This window comes from Uloborus diversus, unplaced genomic scaffold (assembly GCF_026930045.1).
Source record: "Uloborus diversus isolate 005 unplaced genomic scaffold, Udiv.v.3.1 scaffold_801, whole genome shotgun sequence".
NCBI lineage: Eukaryota > Metazoa > Arthropoda > Arachnida > Araneae > Uloboridae > Uloborus > Uloborus diversus.
The window spans coordinates 60,506-87,726 of record NW_026559013.1 but is presented as its reverse complement, the minus strand read 5'-3'; the positions used below and the strand labels follow the sequence as shown (position 1 = coordinate 87,726).

The window sequence follows — 27,221 nt, the reverse complement described above, 5'->3', positions numbered from 1 at the left end:
ACGTGCGCAGAAATTTTAGGGCCCGTCACAAATGACTTTTCCGGGAAACTCTTCATATTGTTTAGCCCTATATTTCCGTCCAAATTTATAAATATTGGCCCCCTTCAGGCTAAGGCTCTGGCCAACAGGTGTCTCCCCCCCCCCCTTCCCTCCTGTGTACGCTCCTGATCTTGAGTTATTTGTATAGATTGCATTGCAAATGAGTTTCTGTGCTGTCATTGAAGTTGCAATTTTCTGTGTGGACAGTAAATAGATAAAACTTAAAGTTGAAAAACTATTTCTATTCAACCGCTACTAAGCAAAAGAAAAAAGTGAACAAAACTGCTTCAGATATATTAGTCAAAACTAATGAATGAATATTTAAAATACTTTTACAAGTCCGACACTCCCCATTGATATCACTGCTATTTACATGCCTGCTTAGAATTCATCTTATTACAGTAATGGTCAACCTAATGCCTGCATACCATGTGTAGCCAGCAAAGCTATTTCTAAGTACCCCATTGTAGTATTGATTATTAGATATTCAAAAAAAATATTTCAGAGCCTTCCAAAATAAACGATCATCCTAATTCAGTATTTGAATTATTGTTGCAAATTTGAAGCCAAAAAGATAAAAATTGGTGTGAAACCAAAAAAAATTCTAAGTATTGCGACACTTTAAATCAGCAGTCCTAATGCTTAGAATTTTTAATTAGCTCAACCCTTCCCCCTCCTGCTGCTGCCCCTCATTGTGAGATAAATCTTGCGCGGGCTAGTACACATATAAACTTAAATTGTTATTTATATTTTTTCTAAAAACATATTATTAGGTAATATTTTAATGACATTGGCAGACGTGTAGAAATAAAGGAATTTACAAACTTAAAAATATTATTTTCTTTGCTGCATTTATTAGAAGCTTACCATTTATTTTTTAGAAACACATTTCATACTATTTGGCTCTAAATTTGCAATAACCGTTCTTAATACCGGAAATGAAGATGATGAGTTGTTTTATAAGGCTCTAAAATATATTTTTCGATTCGTACTACTGAAAATAACAATGGGCCACATGAATCAGCTTTGCAGGCCATAGGTTGGCACCACTACTCTAAACTTATAGGGGTTTTATTTTTTTGAAAATATGGTACTAAAAACAATATAGGGTGTCTACCCACCTGTAAAACCTGGAAATGTCAGCGAAATTTTTTCTACTGGAAATGTAAGGGAAAGTCAGGGAAATTTACTTTTGTATGCAGAAAAGCTAGAACATTTTTAACAATATTACCAGTTTCAATTTTTTTTTTTTTTTTTTTTTGCAGTTTAGTAAAATAAATTTGGTCAGAAATTCATGCAGCTTGAAATTACTAAAAGAATATTTCTTTCCTTAAACCAGTTCTTCGACCCCACCTTTTGTTATCTTGTAGTTCTCTCACTCCACATAATCTCCTCTGAGGCTGAGTCCAACCTCAGACAATAACTTTCTTTCCTCAAACCATTTCTCCAACTCACCTTTTGTTCTGTAATGGGGTCGTTTCCGAAATTTTAAAAGTATTTTTTTCTGAAAGAGCATGCTTAAAAACATGGGATATGACCATTTTTAAAAATGGTCATATCCCATGTTTTTAAGCATGCTCTTTAAAATAATTTGTTTAAGTTTAATATTTTTTAAAAATTACTTAAATTTATGCGCTTTCATTGTTTATGTTTCTGCCCGATGACATCACAAATGATGAAATGCTATTCAGTGTTGCCATTCACAGACCAAAATATTTAATTTGCATCTTTACTCATGTGTATTGGCAACGATATGGTTGATAGCAAGCATAGAGTGCAATTTTAATTTGCTTGTTGATTATCATAACATGGAACCGTGGTAGAAAGATGCACCAAAATGCATCATTTGTGACGTCATCAAGACCAACCACCCCTTGTTTGAAAAATCGGACATTTAAAAAAATTAATTAAAAAACAACTGTTGGGGAAAATAAAAATATTTTCTGATTCTATGTTTTTTTTTTGCTTATTCTATCAATTTCAGTGACTAAAAGTAGTATTTTTGACTGAAGGAAACATCCCCATTATGCACATTTCGATTTCTTGGGGGCTGAGAAGTTTAGACCTACTAACAATGGTAGTTAGGTTGCTTCTGCAGCTACCAATGAAAAACTATTACTTTTTCACTTACCAGTTATAAAGCTCTGCAAAAAAAAGGGTAAACTATTTATCCGTATGTTACCGCCCCTAAGCGTAGAGGAAGACCTTTAATGTTGGCCATTGCTTTGATGAGATGACACCAGCCTCCAGCTTTGTTATTCACTATTCCTGACTGGTATATTGCATGTAAGGGTAAACTAGTTTATGGATTACTAGTGGAATCTGTACAGCTTTGCCTGTAGTTGAAAATTAAAAGATCATTCGGTTTGCTTGTATATTTGCAAATAATGGATGATGAATTTCTCGCCAATTGGCTATGTTCATTCGCTCTCCCATTCCACGTCATGATAATTTCATAATTTACTCATCCATCTTATGATAATTTTGCTCTGGAAAATGTTCTTAAAATTGGAGTAGAAAAAGAACAAAATCGAAGTTTAGAAAAATCACTTTGAGGTGCAAACCCCATGCTACAAACAAACTTTGTGCCAAATTTCATGAAAATCGGCTGAATGGTCTAGTGGCTATGCGCGTCACAGAGATCCAGACAGGGAGACTTTCCGCTTTATTATTAGTAAAGATTATTTCATTTCAGTATTACTTAGGTGTTTGTGTAGTTCTTTATCTCTGCAGAGATGTGTTTGTTAATTTGTGTTTAATTGCTGAAACAATTCCTGTTGAATCAGAGTTAAACCAACTGTAAAAATGTCACCAAAGAAAAGTTTTTCCACTGAAATTTTGTTCGATTCGGTGGGTAGAGAGCTCAACTGTTGCATTTTAACCCAACTTGGCAACAAATTTAGCTTTTTTTATTTTAATCTGGTTTCTATTTGGCCACTATTGGCGATATTTATAGAGTTAACCATTGAATCACATTAAAATTGCCAATATTGTAAAAATTAATCTGTATAAAACATTTTTTTTTTTGCTTTGTTTCGCAACAAACTTGGGGTGAAAATATTTGAAGTGTTTCTTTACTTACTCCAAATCCAAGACACTATTATCATTAAATTAGCATAAAAGCAAGTCATGTGATGCACACATCAGCTCGTTTATAAATGAAGTATCGTGATTTTCCTATTTTAAATATGGTCTTTTAATTTGCTTATTATTTTCAAAACTATTACCTACAGTTCATCCCATTGTTTTGATTTCCAAGGGACCAGAAAAAAGTTTGTTGTAACAAAATATTTGTTAATCATTTTGATCCGCTTGTGCAAAAACATATTTAACAGATTTTCTGATAAAGGGTAACATAGAACCCAAAATATTTTAACATTATCAATGTGTACACATTTTATGGAACCAGCAGAAAATGACATTGTAAGCAGGATTGGATAACATATGAAACAGATGACGTGAAATTAGGGTTCTATTGTTATAAATGATTTAAAATATGTATTTATCGTGTAATATTGTACTACAGTATCATATTTTAACTATATAGGGTTAAAAAGGATGCTTTCATAAGTTTGCTTTCCATAATTTTACAAAAATGAAGTTATTGGTGGTTTTTGAATTTTCTGAAGTTTCTTAAATGTATTAAGTTGAAATAGTTTGTAATTAAAAAATGTTAACTGTTTGAATATAAACATATTAAGCAGATTTTCTGAAAAGGAGTAGGTAAAACCTGGAGTGTTTTAACATTCTTAGCATACAGCAATTTAGTACTTGAAAAGCACTTATTTTTGCAAGCCTTAATTTTTGCAAAAGTGAAGATATAAGTAATTTTGTGAATTTTATCTAAAGTTTCTTACATATTGTTACAAATTCTGTAAATAGTAATTATTGTAGGAACGTAACCTGTAAATAGTTTCCCGTAATGAATATACAACCCCTTAACATATGGCTCAAATATACAACCCCCTATTCTTTTTTTTCTTATTTCATTCACTGATTTTATCAATGGAAGTGTAGTTGTACAACCGCGTAGCATTTTCTGGAATATTTGAGAGATTTCTTTTCGGTGTATTTAAGCCGTTGGCGATGGATAAACAGTTTAGTTTCGTTTGAGGATTTCGAACTGAGAAGATTTTTGCTCTGTTTATAGCGAGGCATTTTGCTGTGTTGTTTTCGTATTTGGAAGTAAATACGTGTGTAAACGTTGAGTTTACGGTGTTGTGTGATAATTGCTTAATTGCTGATGAATAATTTGGCAGTTGTTGAAGATCTTTCCTGTACATAGTGTAAATAAATTTCCTGTGTTTTTATCAAGAACTGTGTCTTCATTTCAAGAAAGTGGAAGTCGCACCGAATCCGTAACAATTTGGCGCCCAACGTGGGGCTTCTTCTGGACTTTCTTGGAGTAAGTGTGACTTTGGACATTTTTTCATAAAGACTGTTTGAATTTATAGACTTTGTTTTTATGGTGATTACTCGCGCAATGGATGACCAATTAAAACAACTTCTGGAAGCAATTAATGCTGTGAAAAGCGACCTGACTGAAAATATGGCGGCTAATCAAGAACAATTAAAAAGTGATTTGACTGCAAGTTTTACTGCAAATCAAGAACAATTAAAAAATGACATGGCGGCTAATCAAGAACAATTAAAAAATGAATTGGCGACTAACCAGGAACAGTTAAATAGTGATTTAACTGCTAAAATTACTACAAGTCAAAATGAAATAAAAAGTGACCTAACGTCGATGAAAACCATGATGGAGAATCAACTAACCGCCATGGGAGATAAAGTTGATGCTCTGGAAGAAAAATTTGATACTGTGGAAGAGCGTATCGCCAGTGTGGAAAATAAGTTGGAAGAAGAAGACAAGAAATTTACTTCATTTAAGGAAGAAATAATTAAAGACATGGAACGGAGATTGGCGACCGCAGAAAGCAGCTCTGTACAGTTTGGCGCTCCCACATCTGTTGCTCGACCGTCCATTAAACTGGCCACATTTGATGGGAAAAGTTCGTGGCAGGTATACAAGACCCAATTCATGATAGTGGCGGAAGCGAACGGATGGGACTCTGCTACCAAGGCCTGCCATCTTGCAGCATCCCTGAGAGGTGACGCAGCGGACATTCTTCAGACCCTTCCGGACAGCCAGCGCCTGGATTTCGCCGCCCTCACATCTGCGTTGGAACTTCGCTTCGGTGAGAAGTGCCAGAAAGATTTCAGCCGACTCCAGTTGAAGTCCCGTTTCCAGAAAACTGGGGAAACCCTGCAAGAGCTTGCGGCGGACATCGAGAGACTGTCTCATCTTGCTTTTTACGACTGCCCTGCGGATGTTCGAGACAACCTGGCACTCAACTACTACATCGACGGGGTTCGAGATCCGGAAATCCAGAAAGCTCTACGGATGGCGGATGTCAAAGACCTGAATTCTGCTGTTGTGTATGCAATGAGATACGAGGCCGCCCAAGAAGCAACCCGTGTGGATCGCCATCTAATCCGGACTCAGGAAGCTGATGAGTCCGATTCCAGGTTGTCCCATCTCGCTGAACTTGAGAGACAACTCGGTGACTTGACAAGACATCTGAGCAGCATAACAGCCCAAAAGAAGCAAGAGCAGAAGTGCTGGAAATGCGGTAGCGAAGGACACCTGCGAAGGAGTTGTCCGGCTCGCCAAGCTACGCGAGGGAAGGAAAACACCACAACCAGAGCTCTGCAGATTTCCTCTTCTAGTAGTGGCAGTGATGGATTTTTCATTTACGCACATGTAAATGGGAACCCCTGCAGACTGATTGTCGACACTGGAGCCAATGTGACAATCATTAGGACAGATGTGGCTCGTGAATTTGGATTGAAACTGCTGTGGACATCGCCACGCGTAAGTCTCCAGACTGTGACAGGTGACAAGATCGAGATTGACGGTAAAGTGGACTTGGAAATAGTGTTTGGGAATGCCACCTACCATCATACGGCATTCGTCGCTAATATCACGGACCCCTTCATTCTCGGATTGGACTTTTTGAAGAAATATGACTTCACTCTCGACTTCAAGACTAATGAGCTGCACTCGATGAGAGAAGACATAGCCGTTTTCCCTGCAGCAAGTGATGTAAAATCCGCTCATCAAATAATAGCCCAAACAGATTTATCAATTCCCTCAAGGTCAGAATCATTAATACCCGGCTCCATTGAAGAAAGCAATAGTTTTCGATTTGGACTCATTGAATACCCTAACCTAAGCAATAACCTAAAAGGAGTGCTGGTAGCATCTACGCTTGTGGACCTTTCCAAGGATGTAATTCCTGTGAGAGTCGCCAACGTGAGTGAAAGGCCAAGGAATATCCGGAAAGGTGAAGTGTTAGCAACTTGTACTCCAGTAAACTGCATCATTAGAAGAATCAATTCCCCCGAAACTGTGTCTTCTGAGTCCTTGACATCGAAGTTAATTGGGAGTGCGCCATTATCGAAAGATCAAAGAACTGCTGCGGAACAATTGGTGGACGACTTCAAGCATCTGTTTTCATCTACATCGGAGGATGTTGGCCGTACGAATTTAACGCAGCATCGGATCTACACTGGAGAACACCCCCCTATTAAACAGCAGCCAAGACGACTACCGTTCGCTAAGAAGGAAGAGGTTGAAACCCTCCTGAAAGAGATGAAGGAGAATGATGTAATCGAACCGTCATCCAGTCCTTGGGCCTCTCCCATCGTCTTGGTCCGAAAGAAAGATGGCTCCACCAGATTTTGTGTCGATTACCGACGACTGAATGAAATCACCAAGAAAGACAGTTACCCTCTTCCACGGATAGACGATACCTTGGACACTCTTTCCGGACATAAGTGGTTTTCGACCCTGGACTTGAAGAGCGGCTACTGGCAGGTTGAGATACACCCTGAGGATCGAGAGAAGACAGCGTTTACAACTGGACAAGGCTTATGGCAGTTTAAAGTGATGCCCTTCGGCCTCTGCAATGCACCAGCTACGTTCGAGCGTCTTATGGAGACAGTGTTAAGAGGACTCTCTTACGAATCCTGTCTGGTCTACTTACACGATATCGTCATCGTGGGACGCAGCTTCGAAGAACATCTGGCAAATCTTAGGAAGGTGCTGCAAAAGCTTAAGGAAGCCAATCTGAAGTTAAGCCCGTCCAAATGTAATTTGTTCCGCCGGGAAGTGAACTACCTTGGTCACATCATCTCTTCTGAAGGTGTGCAAACTGATCCAGAGAAGGTATCTGCGGTCAGGAGTTGGAGTCGTCCCGAAAACATCCATCAGTTGCGAAGTTTCCTGGGGCTCTGCACGTACTACAGGAAGTTTGTGAAGGGTTTTTCCAACATTGCACGACCTTTGCATAAGCTGACGGAGAGCAAGCAAAAGTTTGAATGGTCCAACGAATGCGAAGATGCATTTCTACGACTGAAGGAGGCTTTAACATCAACGCCTATCCTCGCCTATCCTCAGCCTGAAAAATCCTTCATCCTGGACACTGATGCGAGCAACGAGGGAATTGGAGCTGTTTTATCCCAAGAAATTGACGGAAATGAACATGTCATCGCTTACTGGAGCAAATGCTTATCAAAGTCGGAGCGAAATTACTGTGTCACCAGAAAGGAGTTACTGGCCATAGTGAAAGCTGTAGAACACTTCCATCATTACCTCTACGGCCGAAAATTTCTGCTTCGGACAGATCATGCCTCGTTAACTTGGCTTTTGAACTTCAAGAATCCAGAAGGCCAGATAGCCAGATGGATACAGCGGCTCCAGGAATATGACATGGAGATCAAGCACCGAAAAGGGTTATCTCACGGTAATGCTGACGCTTTATCAAGGAGACCCTGTCCTGAGAACTGCCACTATTGTTCCCGAATCGAGAAACAGTATGGAACGACTAGCCCTACCGCCTATCAGGTGACAGTGACTCCAACATCATCAGAACCTGATCCATGGAGTGATGACCAAGTTCGAAAAGATCAACTTGAAGACCCCGACATAAAACCAATTTTAGAGTTCATGGAAAGTGACAGTCGACGCCCTAGCTGGCAGGACGTTTCCATCTTCAGTCCTGCAACAAAAAGATACTGGGCTTTATGGAACTCACTCCATTTACGGAACGGCGTGCTACACCGGAAATGGGAATCTGACGACGGCAAGACATCTAGGTGGCAGTTACTACTTCCTCGATCCAGGATTTCAGATGTTCTGAAAGAAATACATAGTAGTGCGACTGGAGGACATTTTGGTGTCTTGAAAACTCTCAATAAAGTTCGGGAGCGCTTCTTCTGGAGCAAGGCGAAGGATGACGTGGAGAAGTGGTGCCATTCTTGTGACGCCTGTGCTGCTCGTAAAGGACCGAAGAAGAGAAGCAGAGGGAAGCTACATCTGTACAACGTTGGAGCTCCTTTCGAACGAATTGGGATCGATATCCTGGGTCCTCTACCAAGAACTGCTGATGGGAACAAATACATTCTTGTTTCCATCGACTACTTCACCAAATGGCCGGAAGCATATCCCATTCCAGATCAAGAGGCTACTACCGTAGCAGAGACTCTAGTCCAACATTGGATCTCGAGATACGGAACACCTTTGCAGATTCATTCCGATCAAGGGAGGAATTTCATCTCTGCTGTGTTTAAGGGCCTATGTCAAATTTTCGGAATTGAGAAAACTAGGACAACACCACTACACCCACAATCGGACGGCATGGTGGAGAGATTTAACCGCACAATCCTGAATAATCTCTCACTTATGGTCTCCAGAAATCAACAGGATTGGGACAAGAAGCTACCTTTGTTCCTGCTGGCCTACCGCAGTGCTGTCCACGAGACTACCGGATATGCCCCATCTCAGATGCTCTTCGGACGAGAGCTTCGGCTACCTTGTGATCTCGTCTTCGGTCGTCCTCCGGATGCGCCTGCATCGCCTGAGGAGTACATCCAGGATCTCCAGGCCCGGTTGGAAGACGTTCATAACTTCGCACGAGAGCGAATCAACATCGCGGCGGAGAAGATGAAGACCCGATACGACACAAGGTCTACTGGACATGAATTCAACGAAGGCGACAAGGTTTGGTTATGGAATCCCATCCGACGGAAAGGTCTTTCACCCAAATTGCAGTCGCATTGGGATGGACCCTACAAAGTCGTTAACCGACTAAATGACGTCGTAGTGAGGATCCAAAAATCACCTAATGCAAAACCTAGGGTTGTACATTATGATCGTTTAGCACCATACTATGGCCATAGTTCATGAGTATTACGTAAACAACCATGGTTGATAACATAAAAGTTGTAGATAATTTTTGCTTTTAATGTTTAGTAATATTTCTTGTTATTATTGTGTTTTCTGTATCTGTTAGTTATTAATTAATGTGTATATTTGTAAACTTGTGATAGAAGTTTGGCACCCTTTCTGGGGATTGTACTGCCCGGGACGTGCAGTCCTTAGGAAGGGGGCAATGTTACAAATTCTGTAAATAGTAATTATTGTAGGAACGTAACCTGTAAATAGTTTCCCGTAATGAATATACAACCCCTTAACATATGGCTCAAATATACAACCCCCTATTCTTTTTTTTCGTATTTCATTCACTGATTTTATCAATGGAAGTGTAGTTGTACAACCGCGTAGCATTTTCTGGAATATTTGAGAGATTTCTTTTCGGTGTATTTAAGCCGTTGGCGATGGATAAACAGTTTAGTTTCGTTTGAGGATTTCGAACTGAGAAGATTTTTGCTCTGTTTATAGCGAGGCATTTCGCTGTGTTGTTTTCGTATTTGGAAGTAAATACGTGTGTAAACGTTGAGTTTACGGTGTTGTGTGATAATTGCTTAATTGCTGATGAATAATTTGGCAGTTGTTGAAGATCTTTCCTGTACATAGTGTAAATAAATTTCCTGTGTTTTTATCAAGAACTGTGTCTTCATTTCAAGAAAGTGGAAGTCGCACCGAATCCGTAACAATATTTTTAGTGGAAATAGTTTGCTAGACTCAATTTCTTTATAATTTGTGAAAGATATTTTTAGGACTTGTTCACATTCATTAAAAATATAGTTTAAATGTCATTATTGTGTTAATACTTATGACATTTATGTTAGTACTATTGGTGCTTTTTTATACTAAGTAAATGGTTAGTAAAGCATATTATGTTGCTTTAGATATTTCATTGTGTCACCTGTGTATAATTTTACATATTTTGTTTGTCCCAGGTTGTTCAAGTAGGAACATGAAATGGTTGTTGGAACATGAAGAATATTTAATTGATCTTATTCGTCCCCAAAAATGCTTGTGGGACACGAAACACACACTGTACATGAAAAAATCACATCGAAATCGCCTGATGAGAGGAATATGTAAAATGTTGAGTGATCGATATCCTGATGCTGCATTGCTCTTTACATACGGTAAGTTTTTTTTTTTTTTTTTGTCATTTCATATCGGACATTGATGTACTAATTTAATCTCTATCAAATTTAAGTGGACCATAGTGGCCGGATGGGTAAACTGTCAGACTCATAGCGGAGGGGGCATGGGCTCAATGCCGGCTGGTCAAAGATCCTCTGTTTGTGAATGGTTACTGATACACTTAAAATATGTCGGGGTCACAAAGTATGGAACAATACCTCTGGGGGTGCTGGGCCAGGGAGTGGCTTCAAATTCAAGAGATAAAGTAATATATTGTTGTTTGTGGAACTTCTTAAAACAATCTTACGCACATAGATCTGACTTTTCTTTACAAGCTGGACAGAGATAACGCCTTTCCCGCCATTTTTTTGCTTATTCAACATGGCTTTGTCAGATGCTGTTTTTTTTTCTGTAGGTGGTTTCATTTTTTATGCTTTTAGATGAAAACTTTGCACTAGATTTAGCGTTTTTAATAATATAATGTGATTAAATCAAATTGTCATTTTAGGCCAGATTTCTAAAAATTGCTTCGCCAATCAACGTATTAACCACTTTAATCTGTCATTAAGTTTGTTAATGGCCTTAATTAAAGCATTGTGCCAAAATCAGGCTTTGTTAAACTTAATGATTGCAAAGTAAAATGACACCAAATCATATTTTTTCTTTTTAAATGTAATTTTTATATGTTGTCTATAAAATTGATTTTTATCTTTTGAGGTTGTTGTAGATTAAATAAGTATATGAAGTTTTCGGTTATTGTTTTACATATAATCATTATACAAGTAGCCATTTATTTGTTCATTTGCATCAATACAGTTCAGCATTTTGTTACAATTAAGTAGATAACTGTATCGTTCTCCTAAACTGGTTTTACTTTTGCCTTGAATGAAGCTGTAAAACTAGTATCCAAGATGGGGGGCACGCCTTCATAGGAAGGCATAGAATAGTTTTAAGCCAATCTGCACATTGCACTAATGCTTCACTTGTGTGGTATTTTAAATATCTATTTTTCCATAAAAAAGTTTGTGAGTTGTTAAATCCAGTAATATTAACAGAAATTGTATTACAATGTACCAATTAAGAAATATGCTTTGGTTTGGTGCATAAAAACTATAAAATATGGTTTTGCTTTTCAATCCTGCTAAATAAATTGTAGCTTCAGGCAGGCACTTCTTAAATTGGATTATTATTAAAGTTAACCTGGGGGAGGGGTTCTTTATGTTAAAAAGGAGCCCAGAAAGTCTTTATCCACCCCCGTGCAGAATATGTCAGCCATTATAAAAGGGTATATGGAAAGTTCAGATACTAAAATTAATAACAGACCTGTTATTTAGGGGTGTCGATTCACCCCCTCCTCACGCCTGCCTTTGGCAAATTAATGTATTTACATAGAAGAGGGCATAGTTATTGCTGTTTTTTTTTTGGTACGGTGACCCCTCGTTATATCATGCTTTTCGGGGGACAAAGAAAAAGCGCTATATATCCGAAAGCGTGATGTAACCGAGGTCATTAAAAATAGTTATCCATCCAACACATACAAGGAAATTAGCATTCACTTTTTTTGACATGATTTCCAAATGGTTTCGATATAGTTCACAAATTTACTATCACACGTATTGAAACTTATACAAGATTTAAGTAAATTTTCAGCATCAATATGATATGGTGAGTAAAGATGATCTTCATTAGCTACAGCGTGATAAGAGTGAGCATTCCAATACCCTCTCATTCCGGGTAGACTTTCTAATCCCTTCGATTTGCTGTAGGAAAGGATGTGAAAAGAAAAAGTAACCAGATTGTTCAGAGAAAACTCTTTTGCCCATCCAGAGCATTCTTCGGTTCTTTGATGCAAATCCTGATTTGTGCAACCAAGCACAAATATTTTCTGTGCTAACAGGTAGTCAGAGAGGGAGAGTCAGATAGGAGCGTATGTTCTCTTCTACATGGACCAGTATGACTTCTGCCTGCTGTCTCTCATTCATTGTAAAGGTCTTAGTATCAATACAAAAGAAAACTTCCTTTCCAAACAATGTCTTAAACTTAAAAATACTGTCATGTAATGTTAGTCATGTATGTACATTTGTAAATCATGTAAATCATGTATGTACATTTAGATGGACAGGGGTTGCCGCTGCTTTTCCAGCGAATTCAGAAGAATACGAGCATCTTCGTTTTGTTCATTGACAAAATAAAGAAGATACAGACCTTTTCTGAGTAATACCATATGTTTTCATGAATGGTTTCAAGCTTAAAGCGAGTTTTTTTTAGGTTTTAATACTTTGGGAGACAGAAGAAAGGAGCGATGTATCCGAATGGGTGATATATCGAGGGGCGATATAGCGAGGGTCTACTGTTTAATTGGTATTGAGTACATACCCTTTATCCTTGGATAAATTCAAATTGACAGGTCTGATGAACATGATATGAGGATACACCTGGCCCAGACTGGCCCACCAGGCAACCGGCCACATGGCCGATATGCCCCTATGCTTTTTTTTTATCCCTTGCAAAAAAAAAATATTTTTTTTTGTTACCTTAAAAAGTTATATCTCTCCCCCCCCCCCTTTTTCTTTTAATGACGATATTTTTGTAGTTCCAATTACCCTTATAAGGCTTCAAAATGCAAAATTGTATATCTTTTTTTTTTTTTTTTTTTTTCAAAATTTCCTGCCCTGCAGACCCCTAAAATTTAGAAATATTACATATATCCATCTTAAAAAAGGAAACCCTGCATCACTCACCTGCAAGGACGGATCCAGAAATTGTTCAAGGATGGGCGGTTGATTTTTTAACTTACCTCTACTTCATATCTAATTTATATATTCTTTTTTGGGGGGAGGGGGGCAGAACATTTTTATCTGACATGACTCAATTGTTTAGATTTATTCAAGGAAGTCCCCGAACCTATTCCATTGTTTTTCCGTTGAAAGAGTTATTTCAAAATTGAGCTTTAGAACTTAAATTTTGTAATAATTCTGGGGCATCTGTTTCAAAACCCCCTCCCTCTAACATGATCGACGGTCATCTAAAACTGCTCTTTTTTGGAACTTCAGTTTAAAAAAAATTCTGATGGAAAGTCACGGAACCTATTTCTTCCATTAAGTAAAAGTTGTAAATAATTAAGTTGTCGCTAAGTTTTGCAAAATACCCGGGAGAAGTCCTTCAAACTCGTCATTATATCATAAACAAAGATCGTCTGGAAATAGCCCACTTAAAAATTCAATTCTAAAAAGCTTCTGGAAGAGAGATTCAAACCCCATTCCTTTGATAAAGGTCATCTAAAATGGCCTGCACTTGCACTTTAGAACCTTAATTTTGAAAAATTGCCGATGTAGGATCCCCCAAGGGAGAGGCAATCGCCCTCTTTTGTATACATCCTTGCTCACCTGATACCATTCCCGCTCTTAAGAGCAATCAAAAAAAGGAAAACATGAAAAAAAGCACCACAAAAAAAAAAAATAATAATAATAATAGTAATCATGGCTTTATGTACCACAGAAAGAAAAAAAAACTACACATAGTAAACAAATTTTTTAAAAAATATAAAATTGGCCTCTTTTGCCACTGACAGAAAAGTTGTCTGGACTACAAAAGGGGTCCCATACCTAAAATATGCAACTACATATCATCTAACATTTGGCCGCTTCTGGATCATTTCAATTAGTTAATTCTACTCTTAATTGCTCGATTTCGAAAAAATAGTCTGACCCCAGTAACAGACACCGAAAATTCTGATGACACCCAGAAACAGCTAGGATGAGGAAAGGATGAGTAATAGACAGACTTCCCCTTTTCTCTTCACAATGTGTAAAAGTTCTTTATTTTTAGACCTAAAACCTTATTAAATTCAAATGAACATAAAACACAGACAGACCTTGTGGTGGCTGTTCATAACTTTCTACCACTGCCCTTGTAAATACCAATTGGCTCAGAAAATTCACTCTGATAACACTATATGGTTGCACTGTACTCATGGGCTGCAGAAACATCAGTCTTACTCGCCTTAAATTCTTATTATTTAAATCCAATCTTATGACTGCGTCTGTTACTTAACCTTTTTCTGTTACTGGTGGGTGCCATTACCCAATGTGCACAATGTGGCTGGCTATCTTCCCCATGAACCATCACCTAGAGACCAAATTTACATCTTAACTGTAGACAGCAATATATATTTAGTGAAAATTATTTTTTCTTGCTTTATGTTTATTTTGTACAAATATTCAACATTATTGATTTTGACTGTTGAGTGTTAATGGCTGCTTTGTCTAAATGTATAACTATAAGTAATTGATTGCAATTGTTTGTGCATGTATAGAGAGAGTTTTATCCTACTCATTTTTTGGTTTAAATATTTCTTGGTTCTTATTATATATTTCATTAATTCTTCATATTTTTTTTTTCTTTCATTACAGACAATTTCTGCAATTGTTATAATCCAGGGGCTAAAGTTTCAGTCTTTTGATTGATTTCCATCTTTTAAAAAATGTTTGAAACCGAACAAATTAAACAATCAGTGTATCAGTTGTGTGGGAAAAATTCAGACAATTTAGCTTTTTTATTTGAATAATAGCTGGGGTTCTCAAGCTTTTTCGAGAATTAGAATTTTCTCATGGCACCCTAGATTAGTTCTATTATATACATATTATTGATACCATGGACTCTTTACGGCACCCCAAATGCTGCTGACAGACAGTTTGAGAACCCCTGAATTATAGGATCATATTCAAGGAAAAAGGAACTACTCATTACCTAAAGCATGAAAAATAATTCATTCTTGAATAAAATTTTCGTATAGTTTCAATTCTCAAACAGTCCTTATAATTCTTCGTTGTGTTATTTTCTATTTTATAATTTTAATCTTTACATCAAAAATAGGTTTTTATTTTTGAAATATAGAATTCTGTATTCAATACTTTTGTTTTCTTAAACGCTAAATTTGCAATACACCTCCTTTTTTTTAAAGGCATTTCTGTCTTGATAATTTTTGCAACTTTCATCTTTAGAATAGCATTAGGCATCCTAACATAGTTTCAAGCAGGGCTGCGGATTCTGAGGAAAAACTGTTACCCCAAAATCCTTCAGACTCTGACTTTGCAAGCACTGGCAGAGTTGTAGTTTTTGGGAAAAAATGAGCGACTCTGACTCTTGAAATTTTATACCCTCGACTCCTGACTCTGACTCGTTTACCCTTCCCTTAGAATGAGACTCTAACCCTGACTTTGCAGTCCTGGTTTCAAGCAGTGGAAAGTTTTCTAAAAACATCTGCAGATAAATTTCAGTTTAAATGAAGTGTTGAAAATTTTAAGAGAAGAATTTGTATTTAGACACAGGTACTCTTTTTTATTTATCCTTCAATCATCAACTATCTCTCTCTCTCTCTCTTCATCAACTTTTATGAAAAGTTATTTGTAACTCGTTTTAAAGCAACTTGAAATGACTTACATCACTGTCACTCAGTAGTTAAGATGGGTTTACTCAAAACAAGTTATGCATTGACTGCTATGAGTGAATGATACTCCTCTTAGCAGAAAGTTATGGCTGTTGGTCGAACCAGCACCATGGAAACTGACACAACTGTCATTCTCTCTTACTGAGCAGTTTCAATTAATTTCAATTAATAGACACTTCATTTGCTATTTGTGGGCTTTTTTTTTTTTTTTTTTTTTGAACAATCACAAAGTGCCTATTGTTCTCACTTGACCGTTTTTGTAACAAAACCACCGTCGACCGGCTACCTGATGCTGATCCTCCAGCAAGCTACTGAGTGGTGGCATCCATCTCTTATACACACATACACTCATGCCAACATACACGCACTTCCACATACATGCCTACACACACACACACACACACCTGTGACTGCAAAAGGCATAATTTGAATTCAAGATGTCAAAAATTTAAATTATCTTTTTTTTTTTGCTCAGTTAATACACTTCACAGAGGAACTAAAGATGAACCCAGATCCATGCTTAGCTCAATTTGTAAGATTTTTGACTCATTCCTGTCTGATTAAATCTTGCCACCTCTTTCAGAACAAGTGCAGAAAAAATATAGAAACTTGAGAACATACTTCTTGAAGGAACTTCGATGTTTAAATAAACAGGAAAATGAAAGTGGGGTCAAAGTTGTCGGGTCAAAGTGGGCACACTTTGAGCGGATGTTGTTTCTGCAAGACATAGAGACCTCTTCAGCAAGCTACTCGAACCTGAATTACAGCTCCACATCTGAAGCAGATCCCAGTGTAGGTTACTGACTTTAATTTTACAGTCATTGCTTGAGTTTGAATCACTAACTGGGGTTATATAGCTTTGCATAATGTGAGTAGGGGAGGGTGGCTCTAAGCGGGTAGGCATTCGTATGCCCCCCCCCCATGGTGTGTAATCGGCGATGCATACATATGTCATGTTTACATGAACATCTCTGAGTTTTTATCAGTCCCAGCGAAATATCAGTGAAGTGGCATGGCGCAACCAGGCTTAAAATTTAAAAAAAGATACATTTCTTTTAAAAAATAAAGTTTTGTAACTTATGATTAGTTGAAGACCAGCTTTTTTTTTTTTTTTTGATTGTCAATAACATTACGTTATTCTGACACCATCCACCTATAAATTACAATAGTCATTTTGTTTGTTTCTTTTTTTAAATTTAAGGTTAAAATTATTGAAATAAAAAACGTGCCATTTTGGGCAAAGTGGGTTGGGCAAAGCAGATATAGGATTTAATCATGTATTTACTTATAATATCTTGATGATTCGTGTGCTGAGTTAGATTTTCGATTTCAATAGGATAAGTATACCTTAAAAAAGTTATTTTTTAGTCTATCAATTAATTAGTCTATTAATTTAATCAGTTATTTCTTTATGTTTTATAAACGAATGCCCTGACTTCAAATTGGATAAGTACAACTGTTTTATATTTTTTTATATAATGGCAGGTAGCTATTCAACTATTTTAATCATTTGTAACTTCATATTTGATTGGCAAATATACCAAACCACAATTAGTTAAGCTTACCCACTTGGGGCTCCCTGGTAGAGCATAGCGGGTTTTTCAAGTGTTTTTAATAACTGTTAATAAATAAATATTGGGTTTGAAATAATACAAAAATCCCTTTTTATTTTGGAGTTGAACCCTGTTAGGAAATAAAACCGAAATTGTTGCGATAAAAATCCAAAAACTACAATTTTCGAGCTTTCTTTAAAAACCTACCCGCTTTGGGTCACCCTCCTCTTTATAGTTGGTTAAGAAAGTGAAAATGTCAAATTATTTTGCATTAAAGTGAAAGGTTTGAGACTATCATGTTTGTCTGTATTTTTTTATTTGTTTGAGAATACATTTTTTTGCATTTAACTACCTAGGTAACTGTAGTCTTGTTACAATATAAGTGGTAACAGTAAATCTGCAAAATTCAAGTTTAAGGTAATAAATAGTTTTAGAGTTGCATTTCATAGTCTTAGATGCTGTGTATTCATTTTGTAATATAAGTTATAACAAAGGCTATAGTAACAAACAAATTTTTTGAAAAGTTCTGCTTTAGAAAGTTCTGGTTTGACAGTATTGTTTTCTGCTTAATTCAGCAACAAGTACATAGAAAAAGTAGTTATAACCCTGAAACTTTTTTTTTTTTGTGGCTGCTGCAATGGTATTTGCATACTGCGTACCTGCCAATTGTTATTCATTTGGCTCAAAACGTACACATTTTAACTGCTTTTATGATTTTGACTAATACTGCTTTTTTGTGTTGTGTCATTTTTCTTTCTGGGATGTCATGTGTTTTTTATTGGCTGGACAAAAATAGCAGAAGGGCCCACCATAAATATAGGGGCCATGATTTATAGATCATAAAAGTTCATTTTTGTTTCCAAACTAATAAAATTTTACTTACATAGCACATTACTAAATGTATGTTTACTTTACAGAAAAATCAGAGATTTGAAAACTCATACATTTTGGGTGTTCCAATGATTACTGATGTGTCGGGAAATGGTGACGAGTGCAGTGATTTGGATGTTACCACTGTGGAAAGTGAAGAGATTGAAGTTGCTGCAGATGCAATAATCACTCCTTATGAACATTGCGATGGTGAGCTGCCAAGGACGGAAAAAAAGCGAAATGACCGTGATGAAGCAGATCCTACTGTTACAACATATCCACAGATGCTCAATAATGACAAAAGGGATGATCCTGTATTGGCTGCCGAACTGCATTTTGGCAATTTTGTTGGATATAGTTTATCGACAATCAAGGACAGTAAAAAAAGAGATTTGTGCCACATGGAAATTATCCAGGCATTGGCTAAATATCAAAAATAAGATTTCATTCGTTTTCTTAAATGTATGATTTTTTTTCTTTGAACTTTTTTATGTTAATAAAATATTTTAGATAAAATTTTGTTTTGTGTTTTTTAAATTCCTGTATGAGTCCTTAAACATATAATCATTTTAAATTTAATATCAATCTGAAATTTAATTTGTCGACCCCCTTAACATTAGAATAAAGGAGGGGCCTGTGTGACACTTTCCATAGTTTGTCGTTCAATCAATCAAAAATTAACCAACTGAAAGTGATGGAACTGTATGTGGAGAAATGTGTAATAATTTTGCATTGATTACAAAACGTAAAATTTTTGCGTTCAGAATGTTCAGCAATATTGGGAAATTGGAACTGACAACCCTGTTAAATATACAAGTATCATGTGCAATTGAATATTGTAGTTTCTACATGGTCCAAAAGCTGTAGGTAAAGATATTAAGTACTGGAACTTAAATTTGCACTCACCCCTGGAAGAACCCAATTCCATGCTTAATTTTAAAATATTGACTCATTCTAACCTGTTCAATTAAATCTTTTGCCTCCTATTTCAGAAAATGTGAACAAAAAATTCCAAAACTTGAGAACATATTTCCAGACTCAACTTCGATGTTTAAATAAACAGAAAAACGAAAGTGGGGTGGAAATTGTCAAGCCAAAGTGGGCACACTTTGAGCGGATGTTGTTTCTGCAAGACAACGTGACCCCTTCGGCAAGCTCCTCGAACCAGAACAACAGCTCCACATCTGAAGCAGATCCCAGTGTAAGTTACTGACTTTAATTTATGGACATTGCTTGAGTTTTAATCACTAATTTCAGTTAAATAGCTTATGCAACGTGAGCATGGAGTTGGCATAAAGTGAAATGTTTGAGACTATTATGCTTGTCTGTAATTTTTATTTATTTGAGACTGCATTTCTTTTTATTGCATTTAACTATCTATGTAGCTACAGTATTGTTACAATATGAGTGGCAACAATATATCCGTAGAATGCAAGTTTTAGGTACCCAGGTTTTAGGTTAGAGTTGGTTTTCATAATGCATATATGCTGTGTAATTGTGTTGTTATATAAACTTTTACACATGCTATAAGTAAGAAACACATTTTTAAAAAAAAAAAGTTTTACTTTCAAGGGACTTTCTCTAAAAGAAAAAAGTTATGCAGAAGACTGAAAATTTTGTGGGATTACTCTAAAGCAGCGGTTCCCAACCTTTTTGATTGTGCGGCCCACCAGCTTTGTAGAAAACATGATTGAGGCCCACTAACTACTATACATTACTTTCACAGCCGAAATTTTCTTTCTGGGAAGGGGGGAGAGGAAGGTACTTGCTCATAACTGTCCTTAAGTGAAAGTAATATACGCATTAGGAAGAATAGGCCTGGCTTGTGGGGTTGGCAACCTAGACGGCCGCCTGGGGCGGCAAATTTCGAAATTGAAACTTTTTTTAAAGTATGAATATCTGTTTCAGTGCCAAAAGATTCACCAGAGCCGGATTTAGGGGAGGGCTGGCGGGGCTACTATCCCAGGGTCCCCAGAATAAAATTTTTACAAAATATCCTAACTTTCATGAGTCATAAATATCGGATATATACATATATATATTAAAATAATTTATTATTTTAATTTGCAATGAATTGGTAATTAATGATAAACCTAATGAGATTGATATGATTTGGCTGGAATTGATTAGTAATAAGGGCAAAAAACTACATTTAGGGAATATTTATAGGCCACCCAAGTTAAGCCAGGGTCAAGACGAACAGATGTTTAGTATTATTAGTCACATTTGTAGCAAGGGGTCAGTCATCATAATGGGAGATTTTAATTTTCCAGGAATTGATTGGAATAATTTTTACCATAGTAATAGCAGAGAAGAGGAATTTTTGAAAGTAATTGGTGACTGTTTCTTTGATCAAATTGTAACTCAGGGTACTCGACAGGACGCGATTTTGGATCTAGTTTTATGCGACATGGAAGGCTCTGTTCAGGGGTTATGTGTAGGGGAACACATTGGAGATAGTGACCACAACAGTATTAGGTTTGGGATTAAATTTGATATGCACAAAGTAGAGAATTTTAGGTTTGTGCCCAATTTCAGAAATACTGACTTTGTGGCACTTCGGCAGAGTTTGAAAGCAGTTTTTTCTTCTGGATTGGACAATAGCGATGTGAATCTTCAGTGGGCAGAGTTTAAGGAAAATCTAGCGAATACGGTTAGGGATCATGTTCCTTTTAGGAGAAAGGGTGTCAACACTAAAATTTGGCCAATGTGGTTCTCCACGGAAACTAAAGACGCTCTAAATTACAAGCAAGCTGCTTTTCATAGGTTTAGAGAAACAGGTCACAGTGCAGATAGGCTCCAATATTGTAAGGCAAGGTGTAAATTTAAGTATTTGGTACGGATTCAGAAAAGAGAGTTGGAGCAAAGACTGGCAGATAACATAAACAGGAATCTGAAGAGGTTTTTTGCATACGCTAATTCGGGGAAAGTTCAAAATAGTCATATTGGGCCACTGGTTGATGAGCACGGAATTTTGATTCAGGACGATAGTGATATTGCTAATGTTCTTAATAACTTTTTTTCGAGTGTTTTTAATAATAACTGTATCTCAACAGTTGACACCAACAAGATACAAGCTATAGTACAGCTTGAGGACTTTGTATTTTCCAGGGATGACGTTTTACTTCATTTGAAAAAAATTAAAGAGACTAAGGCTCCGGGGCCAGATAATATTTATCCGAAAATTTTATTTGAATGTGCAGAGGAATTAGCAGATGTAATCGCAAACATTTTCAATGCTTCTTATAATTCGGGGACAGTGCCAGAGGACTGGAAGCTGGCTAACATTACACCGCTCTTCAAGAAAGGGTCTAAAGGGAGTGCGGGAAATTATAGACCTGTGAGCCTAACTTCGGTGGTTTGCAAAATTTTTGAAACATTGATGAAAATTAAGATAGTAAATTTTCTAGAGACTAATAATCTATTGACTAGTTTTCAGTACGGTTTCAGGAAAAGTAAATCTTGTGCAACTAATTTATTACATTTCTATGACAAAGTTACCATGGCTTTGGACAATAAGAAGCCTGTAGATGTTGTTTACATTGATTTTCAAAAAGCTTTCGATAAGGTACCGCATGTTGCTCTACTTAGCAAATTAGCTGATATAGGAATAGGAGGGAAAACTTTCATTTGGGTAAAAAACTGGCTGACCGAAAGGAAACAAAGAGTAGTTGTAAGGGGAAATTATTCTAATTAGAGTGAGGTCTTTAGCGGGGTTCCTCAAGGATCAGTGTTAGGGCCTGTTTTGTTCATTGTCTTTATGAACGATATTCACAAAAATATTTCTGGGAACATGAATTGTTTTGCTGATGATGTCAAAGTTATGGGGACTGTAGAAAATGAAGAACAAGCAAATCAGCTTCAAGAGGATCTAGATCATATTTCGGAGTGGGCTGATAAATGGGGTATGGCTGTTAATGTTGGGAAATGTCAAGTGCTACATTAAGAGCATGGAAATAAGTGTACAAGTTATTATTTGCAAGGTTCAGTCATTAGTCAGGCAGACAAAGTTACTGATCTGGGGGTCTTAATAAGTCAGGATTTAAAGTTTAGCCAACAGTGCAGCATTGCTAGCAACAAAGCCAATAAGATGCTTGGGTTTATCAATAGATCTATTTCAAACAAATCTAAAGAAGTTCTTCTGCCCTTATATAGAAGTTTGGTAAGGCCCCATTTGGAGTATGCTGTTCAGTTTTGGTCTCCTTATCTTAAGAAAGACATTAATGTATTGGAAAGGGTTCAAAGGCGGGCTACAAGGCTAATAAGTGGACTTTCCCATTTAGATTATGATTCTAGGCTTAGAAGGCTAAAAATGTACAGTTTTGAACAAAGAAGAGACCAAGGGGACATGATTCAGTTGTTTAAATTTATTAAAACGGAAGATGTTACGGGGCTAAAGTTTAGCACTGAAAACAGGACAGGGGGTCATTGTTTTAAGCTATTTAAATCTCAGGCTAACATGGCTATCAGGAAAAATTATTATTTTAGCAGGGTAGTGGAACCTTGGAACAGCTTACCGGAAGAGGTGGTAATGAGCAAAGGAGTAGACAGTTTTAAGAGGGCCATTGATCTTCACTGGGGATTGTTAATTGACTAGGACCAGTCTAGCTGGGCCCAGAGCCTGTTGCTGGTCGTCACTTTTGTATTTGTATAAAATATTCGGATATATATCAAAGTATCGGATATTTTCGAAAATATGATGATCTTTTCAAACCCTGCTTAGGGGCCTCCACACTTCCAAATCCGGCCCTGAGATTCACTGCTTCAATGCAAAAATAAATAAATAAATAAAAATAATATTATTAATTTAGATTTAGAGTGTACCAGTGCTTGGATATGTAAAACGTAGTTCGGAATTTAACAAGAAATTCTGTTTAATTTTAAAGGCAGCAAATTGCATAATTTAAAAGACTTTTCAAAATATTAATATCTGTTTCAGTGCCATAAGATGCACTGCTTTAATGTTAAAAATAGAATTTAAAGTGTGTACCAGCGCTTAGATATGCAAAATCCAGTATGGAATTTAACTAGAAACTCACTTCAATTTTAAGCAATTTACTATTATTTTTATTTTATTAATATATTATTATTTTATCAATGGGGGAGTGGCACTTTTCAGTATCGCCTATAGCGGCAAAACTACTAGAGCCGGCCCTAATTAGGACTGAAAGTGCGTTAGAAACAAGGGTTCTGGAGCTGTCAATCCCCTTCTCCCCTTATGTTGCACCACAGATATAAATATACTGTACAAAAACAATTTTAAAAATAATTTTTAAGGAAGAAAATAACTTTATTGCATTCACTTATCTGGCACAGCTGTAAGGTAATTCAAAATCAAGTCATCAAAGTTAAAGCTCCATTGGATTTTTGGAGTTGTTTTTCTTCTATGAGAGAGTTGATATCTGAATAGTTCTGGTCTCAGTAAATTCACAACATTCAATGCATTTTTATGTATATTTTTTTTAACTGCATACTGCAAGGAAAAGTCTCATTTAAATAAGTAAATTGTCAAAAAAAAACCTCAATGCCTCAATTCACTAGTTATTCATGCCAGTTCAGCAAAGAAGGAGCATTTTTAACTTGAAACTTGAAGCTAGTACTAGTTTCTTTGGCAATTTTCATTAAAGAAGTTTCTGTTTCATTAGATTCCATCTTTAATTGTAGGGGAAAGTTCCTAAGAAATATGAAAAATCTCAATCCTGAAGTTCCTTATTTGCAATGAGTTAGGGAGAGTTTCTGAGTGACGGTATATCTAATAAGTGAATTTTTGCAAAAAAAAAAAAACTGAAATTCATGCTCCAAGATTTATTTTGGTTCAGATTCTTGACCAGTGTCCACGGCCCAGTAGCACGCTGTCCCACAAGTGGGCCCCTGGGGTTGGGAACCGCTGCTCTAAAGCCGTAGACTAGGAATTCTGAATAGTAGCCACTGGCTACCAAAGTCCCAAAAAATGGTAACGTTTTTAAACTTTTGTAGCCATTTTTTAAAAAGTACATGCCGCAAGAAATATATTTAAACTTAAAAGAGCTTACTCTGAAATACGTTGCCAAGGGGCGGACTAATGCCTCAAATGTCTCAGAATTGGAAGCGCGTCGCAATAGCACAATATATGATTTGATTTTTGAGAGATAAAAAAGCACATGGTCACAACTTTGGGTGAATAAGACTTGATTTTTTGTTTGCCATTTTCAATGAAATGGTCACCCATTGGCAACTGGCAGTTGCTAATGTAGAGCTTCTCTTGAATCCAGGAATTACTTTCACCCTTTCTTGAAGATCGTAAGAATAATCTTGACAATCACTTCTGTCTTATTTATGAAATATGTAATGCTATTAATAAAAGCAGCTCTAAAAATATTTTGCACAAATAATATTTTTTGTGTGTTTGCAAAGAGGATGTTTCCTGGCAAAAAATAGATAGAATTGAACAAATAGTGCATTAACACTAGAAAGACGGCGTTTTGCGTATACCTAGAAAGACGAGCAGCGGTCACTTTGACCGCCATACTTAAAATAATAGAAATTTCCTCCTTTCGGGATTTTCAGCCATATAAAAGATTTGTTTTATAATATCGAAGTTTAATTTAACAATTTAATCCTAATATAGTCTGCAAATAAGTCTCAGATAGCTTTTTTTTATTTTACGTTCGATCAAGTGAAATACACATGCTTTACACAATTGGCATTGAGAAAGAGGAAATTTTCTTAGCATGTAATAACTAACAAGTACTATAATCAACCATGCATGTGTTATTTAAAAAATATCTTAATAACGCAAGATACCGTACATTACTATCTTTTACAGTATTTCGAAATACTTATGTTATCACGTCACCTGTGTATTAGTCATTAACAGTTTTTTGTGTGGAAGTTAGAACAAATGCTCGTAGTTTTAGTTCCGCATAATTTAATTTCACACTATTTTAATCTTTTTCCTGAGGTACTTACTTATTTATATGCAGCAAAATTGATCAGTGGGGATGACTTGGAGGAAATTGAAGAAATAGGAGTTCTGTTTTTGAAATTTTCTCCTTTTTTTCGGCGTCGGACCCTTTTCACCCTTTCTTTCACTACTTTTTAAATTTTGAGCATCAGTTTTTATTAGCAAGGTTTCTTCTCATTCTAACTCAGAAGAACAATCCTTTTCTGCAAATCTAGGCTCCGAAAAATATTCGCAATAATCGAAAGCAAACTATTCTCATCGCTAGAAATATATTTCTCTTCGGATAAGTCAGACTGTTCATTCAAACCATAATCTGTTTTAGATATAAATCTGCAACAGTTTCAGGAGTTAATGTTCCTATAAGTTTTGCTTGTCAACGGTTCATCTCGACGTCATGAAGATAATTATGTGACTGAGCACTTCATTATCACCGAAGAAAATAAACGTCAATGCTTCAAGCAAAGCACATGTTTTGGTGCACAAAACAATTCCATCAAACATTTTTGTAATTTACCTGTTTATATTTACTTCTTTTTAGACCCAAAGTAATTGCACGTGTCCAGTCACATGCTTTTCAAATTTACCTTTCCCAACTTTGCCCCCTGTGCAGATAGCAGAAAACTGAAACCATGCAACCAGCAGGTGTTTCGCATTTTCCTAACAGTTCAAAGAATTAAACCTGACCAACAGGTACTACTCAAGTTCAAAAGAACATTACTCACCCTGACAACTAACAATAGTCCATAGTACACACAACTGATAAGCGAAAAAAGAAGAAAACGGATGCATAAAGAAAGGTTCACTTAGCGGTCAAAATGACCGTAGTCAGTCTTTCTAGGTATAAACATTTATAGCGACTATAATGATAATCCTAAAAGGAAAAAAATTACTGTTGTAAAATCTTAATAAATAGTTAGGAAAAGTCAATGAAGGAAAAAGAGTTTGAAAATTAAACGCAGCAAATATGAGCATTTGAAAATCGTTTGCAGTCAAAATGACCGCTTCCGTCTTTCTAGTGTTAAAACTTGTGAAGAGAAAAGGGTTTTTGATAATTGAACATGCAAGTATGTTACAAACAGTTAATTTAAAATGCTTGACTCTTGATTTATGTATGTATTTTCAAAACAGCATAAAATTTCTTACACACTTAGATTGACAACTATGATGCTGCCAACTTTTACGTTTCAAAATTCTTTTGTTGTTTTTTCTTGAAAAATTCTTTTCTAAAGTAATATAACCATTGAAATATATCTTTTTTAAATTACACATTCTGTGTCTGTGAGATAGCAGGGACTAGAAACCACACTAACATATTGACCTAAAAGTACTGGGTTCACTGTGGGAGGGGGAAATAGAGCCACTTATGCACCCTTCAAAGGTACTAATGACGCTCTATTACATAAATTTGGGGCTCTTAAATAGGTGTGGATTACCATTTGAAATGTTAATAACAAGATCTTAATCATATTATATAAGTACAAAAATAATTTTGAAACAATAAAATATTACAATATGAATACCAATTTTTGCAAAATGCTTGTATTATTGTATTCTTTCATCTTCAGGGGTAACTTTTTCTTGAATGGAATAGACTATATGTGTTACTACATATTTAAAATATTATAGATAGGGGACAATAAAAACAGAGTAAATGCATCACATTTCGTTTTGCCTTTCTATTTTACTTAGTCCCATGTTCCCTACTATTGATTTGAAATGTCATGTTCCCTTTTTCTCTTTAAATAAGGAAAAACCTGAAAACTACATTTCACTTACATTTCCACTTTTTGCTCTGCTTACCCCCATAACGAAGTTTTTGAAAAAGAATTGGAATTTTTAAAGAAACATTTGAATATTTTATTATTGATTTTAGTACAAAATGTCCACATTTTAAAGGTGAAAAAATCAAACTGGTGTGCACCTCTTCTTTCATTTAATCCTTGTCTGCCATATTTTATTTAATCC

At 36.1% G+C, this 27,221-nt stretch overlaps 1 protein-coding gene across 1 annotated transcript in view; it reads left to right on the top strand.

Annotated features, from left to right (window-relative positions):
- The window catches only part of LOC129233913 (uncharacterized), a 32,196-nt gene that overhangs the window by 392 nt on the left and 4,583 nt on the right, over positions 1-27,221 (top strand). Inside the window, exons 2-3 of the mRNA XM_054867837.1 lie at positions 10,246-10,440; positions 19,306-19,514. Coding sequence (XP_054723812.1) covers positions 10,263-10,440; positions 19,306-19,514 — 387 coding nt within the window. The 5' untranslated portion in view covers positions 10,246-10,262. The remainder of the gene's footprint in view (positions 1-10,245; positions 10,441-19,305; positions 19,515-27,221) is intronic.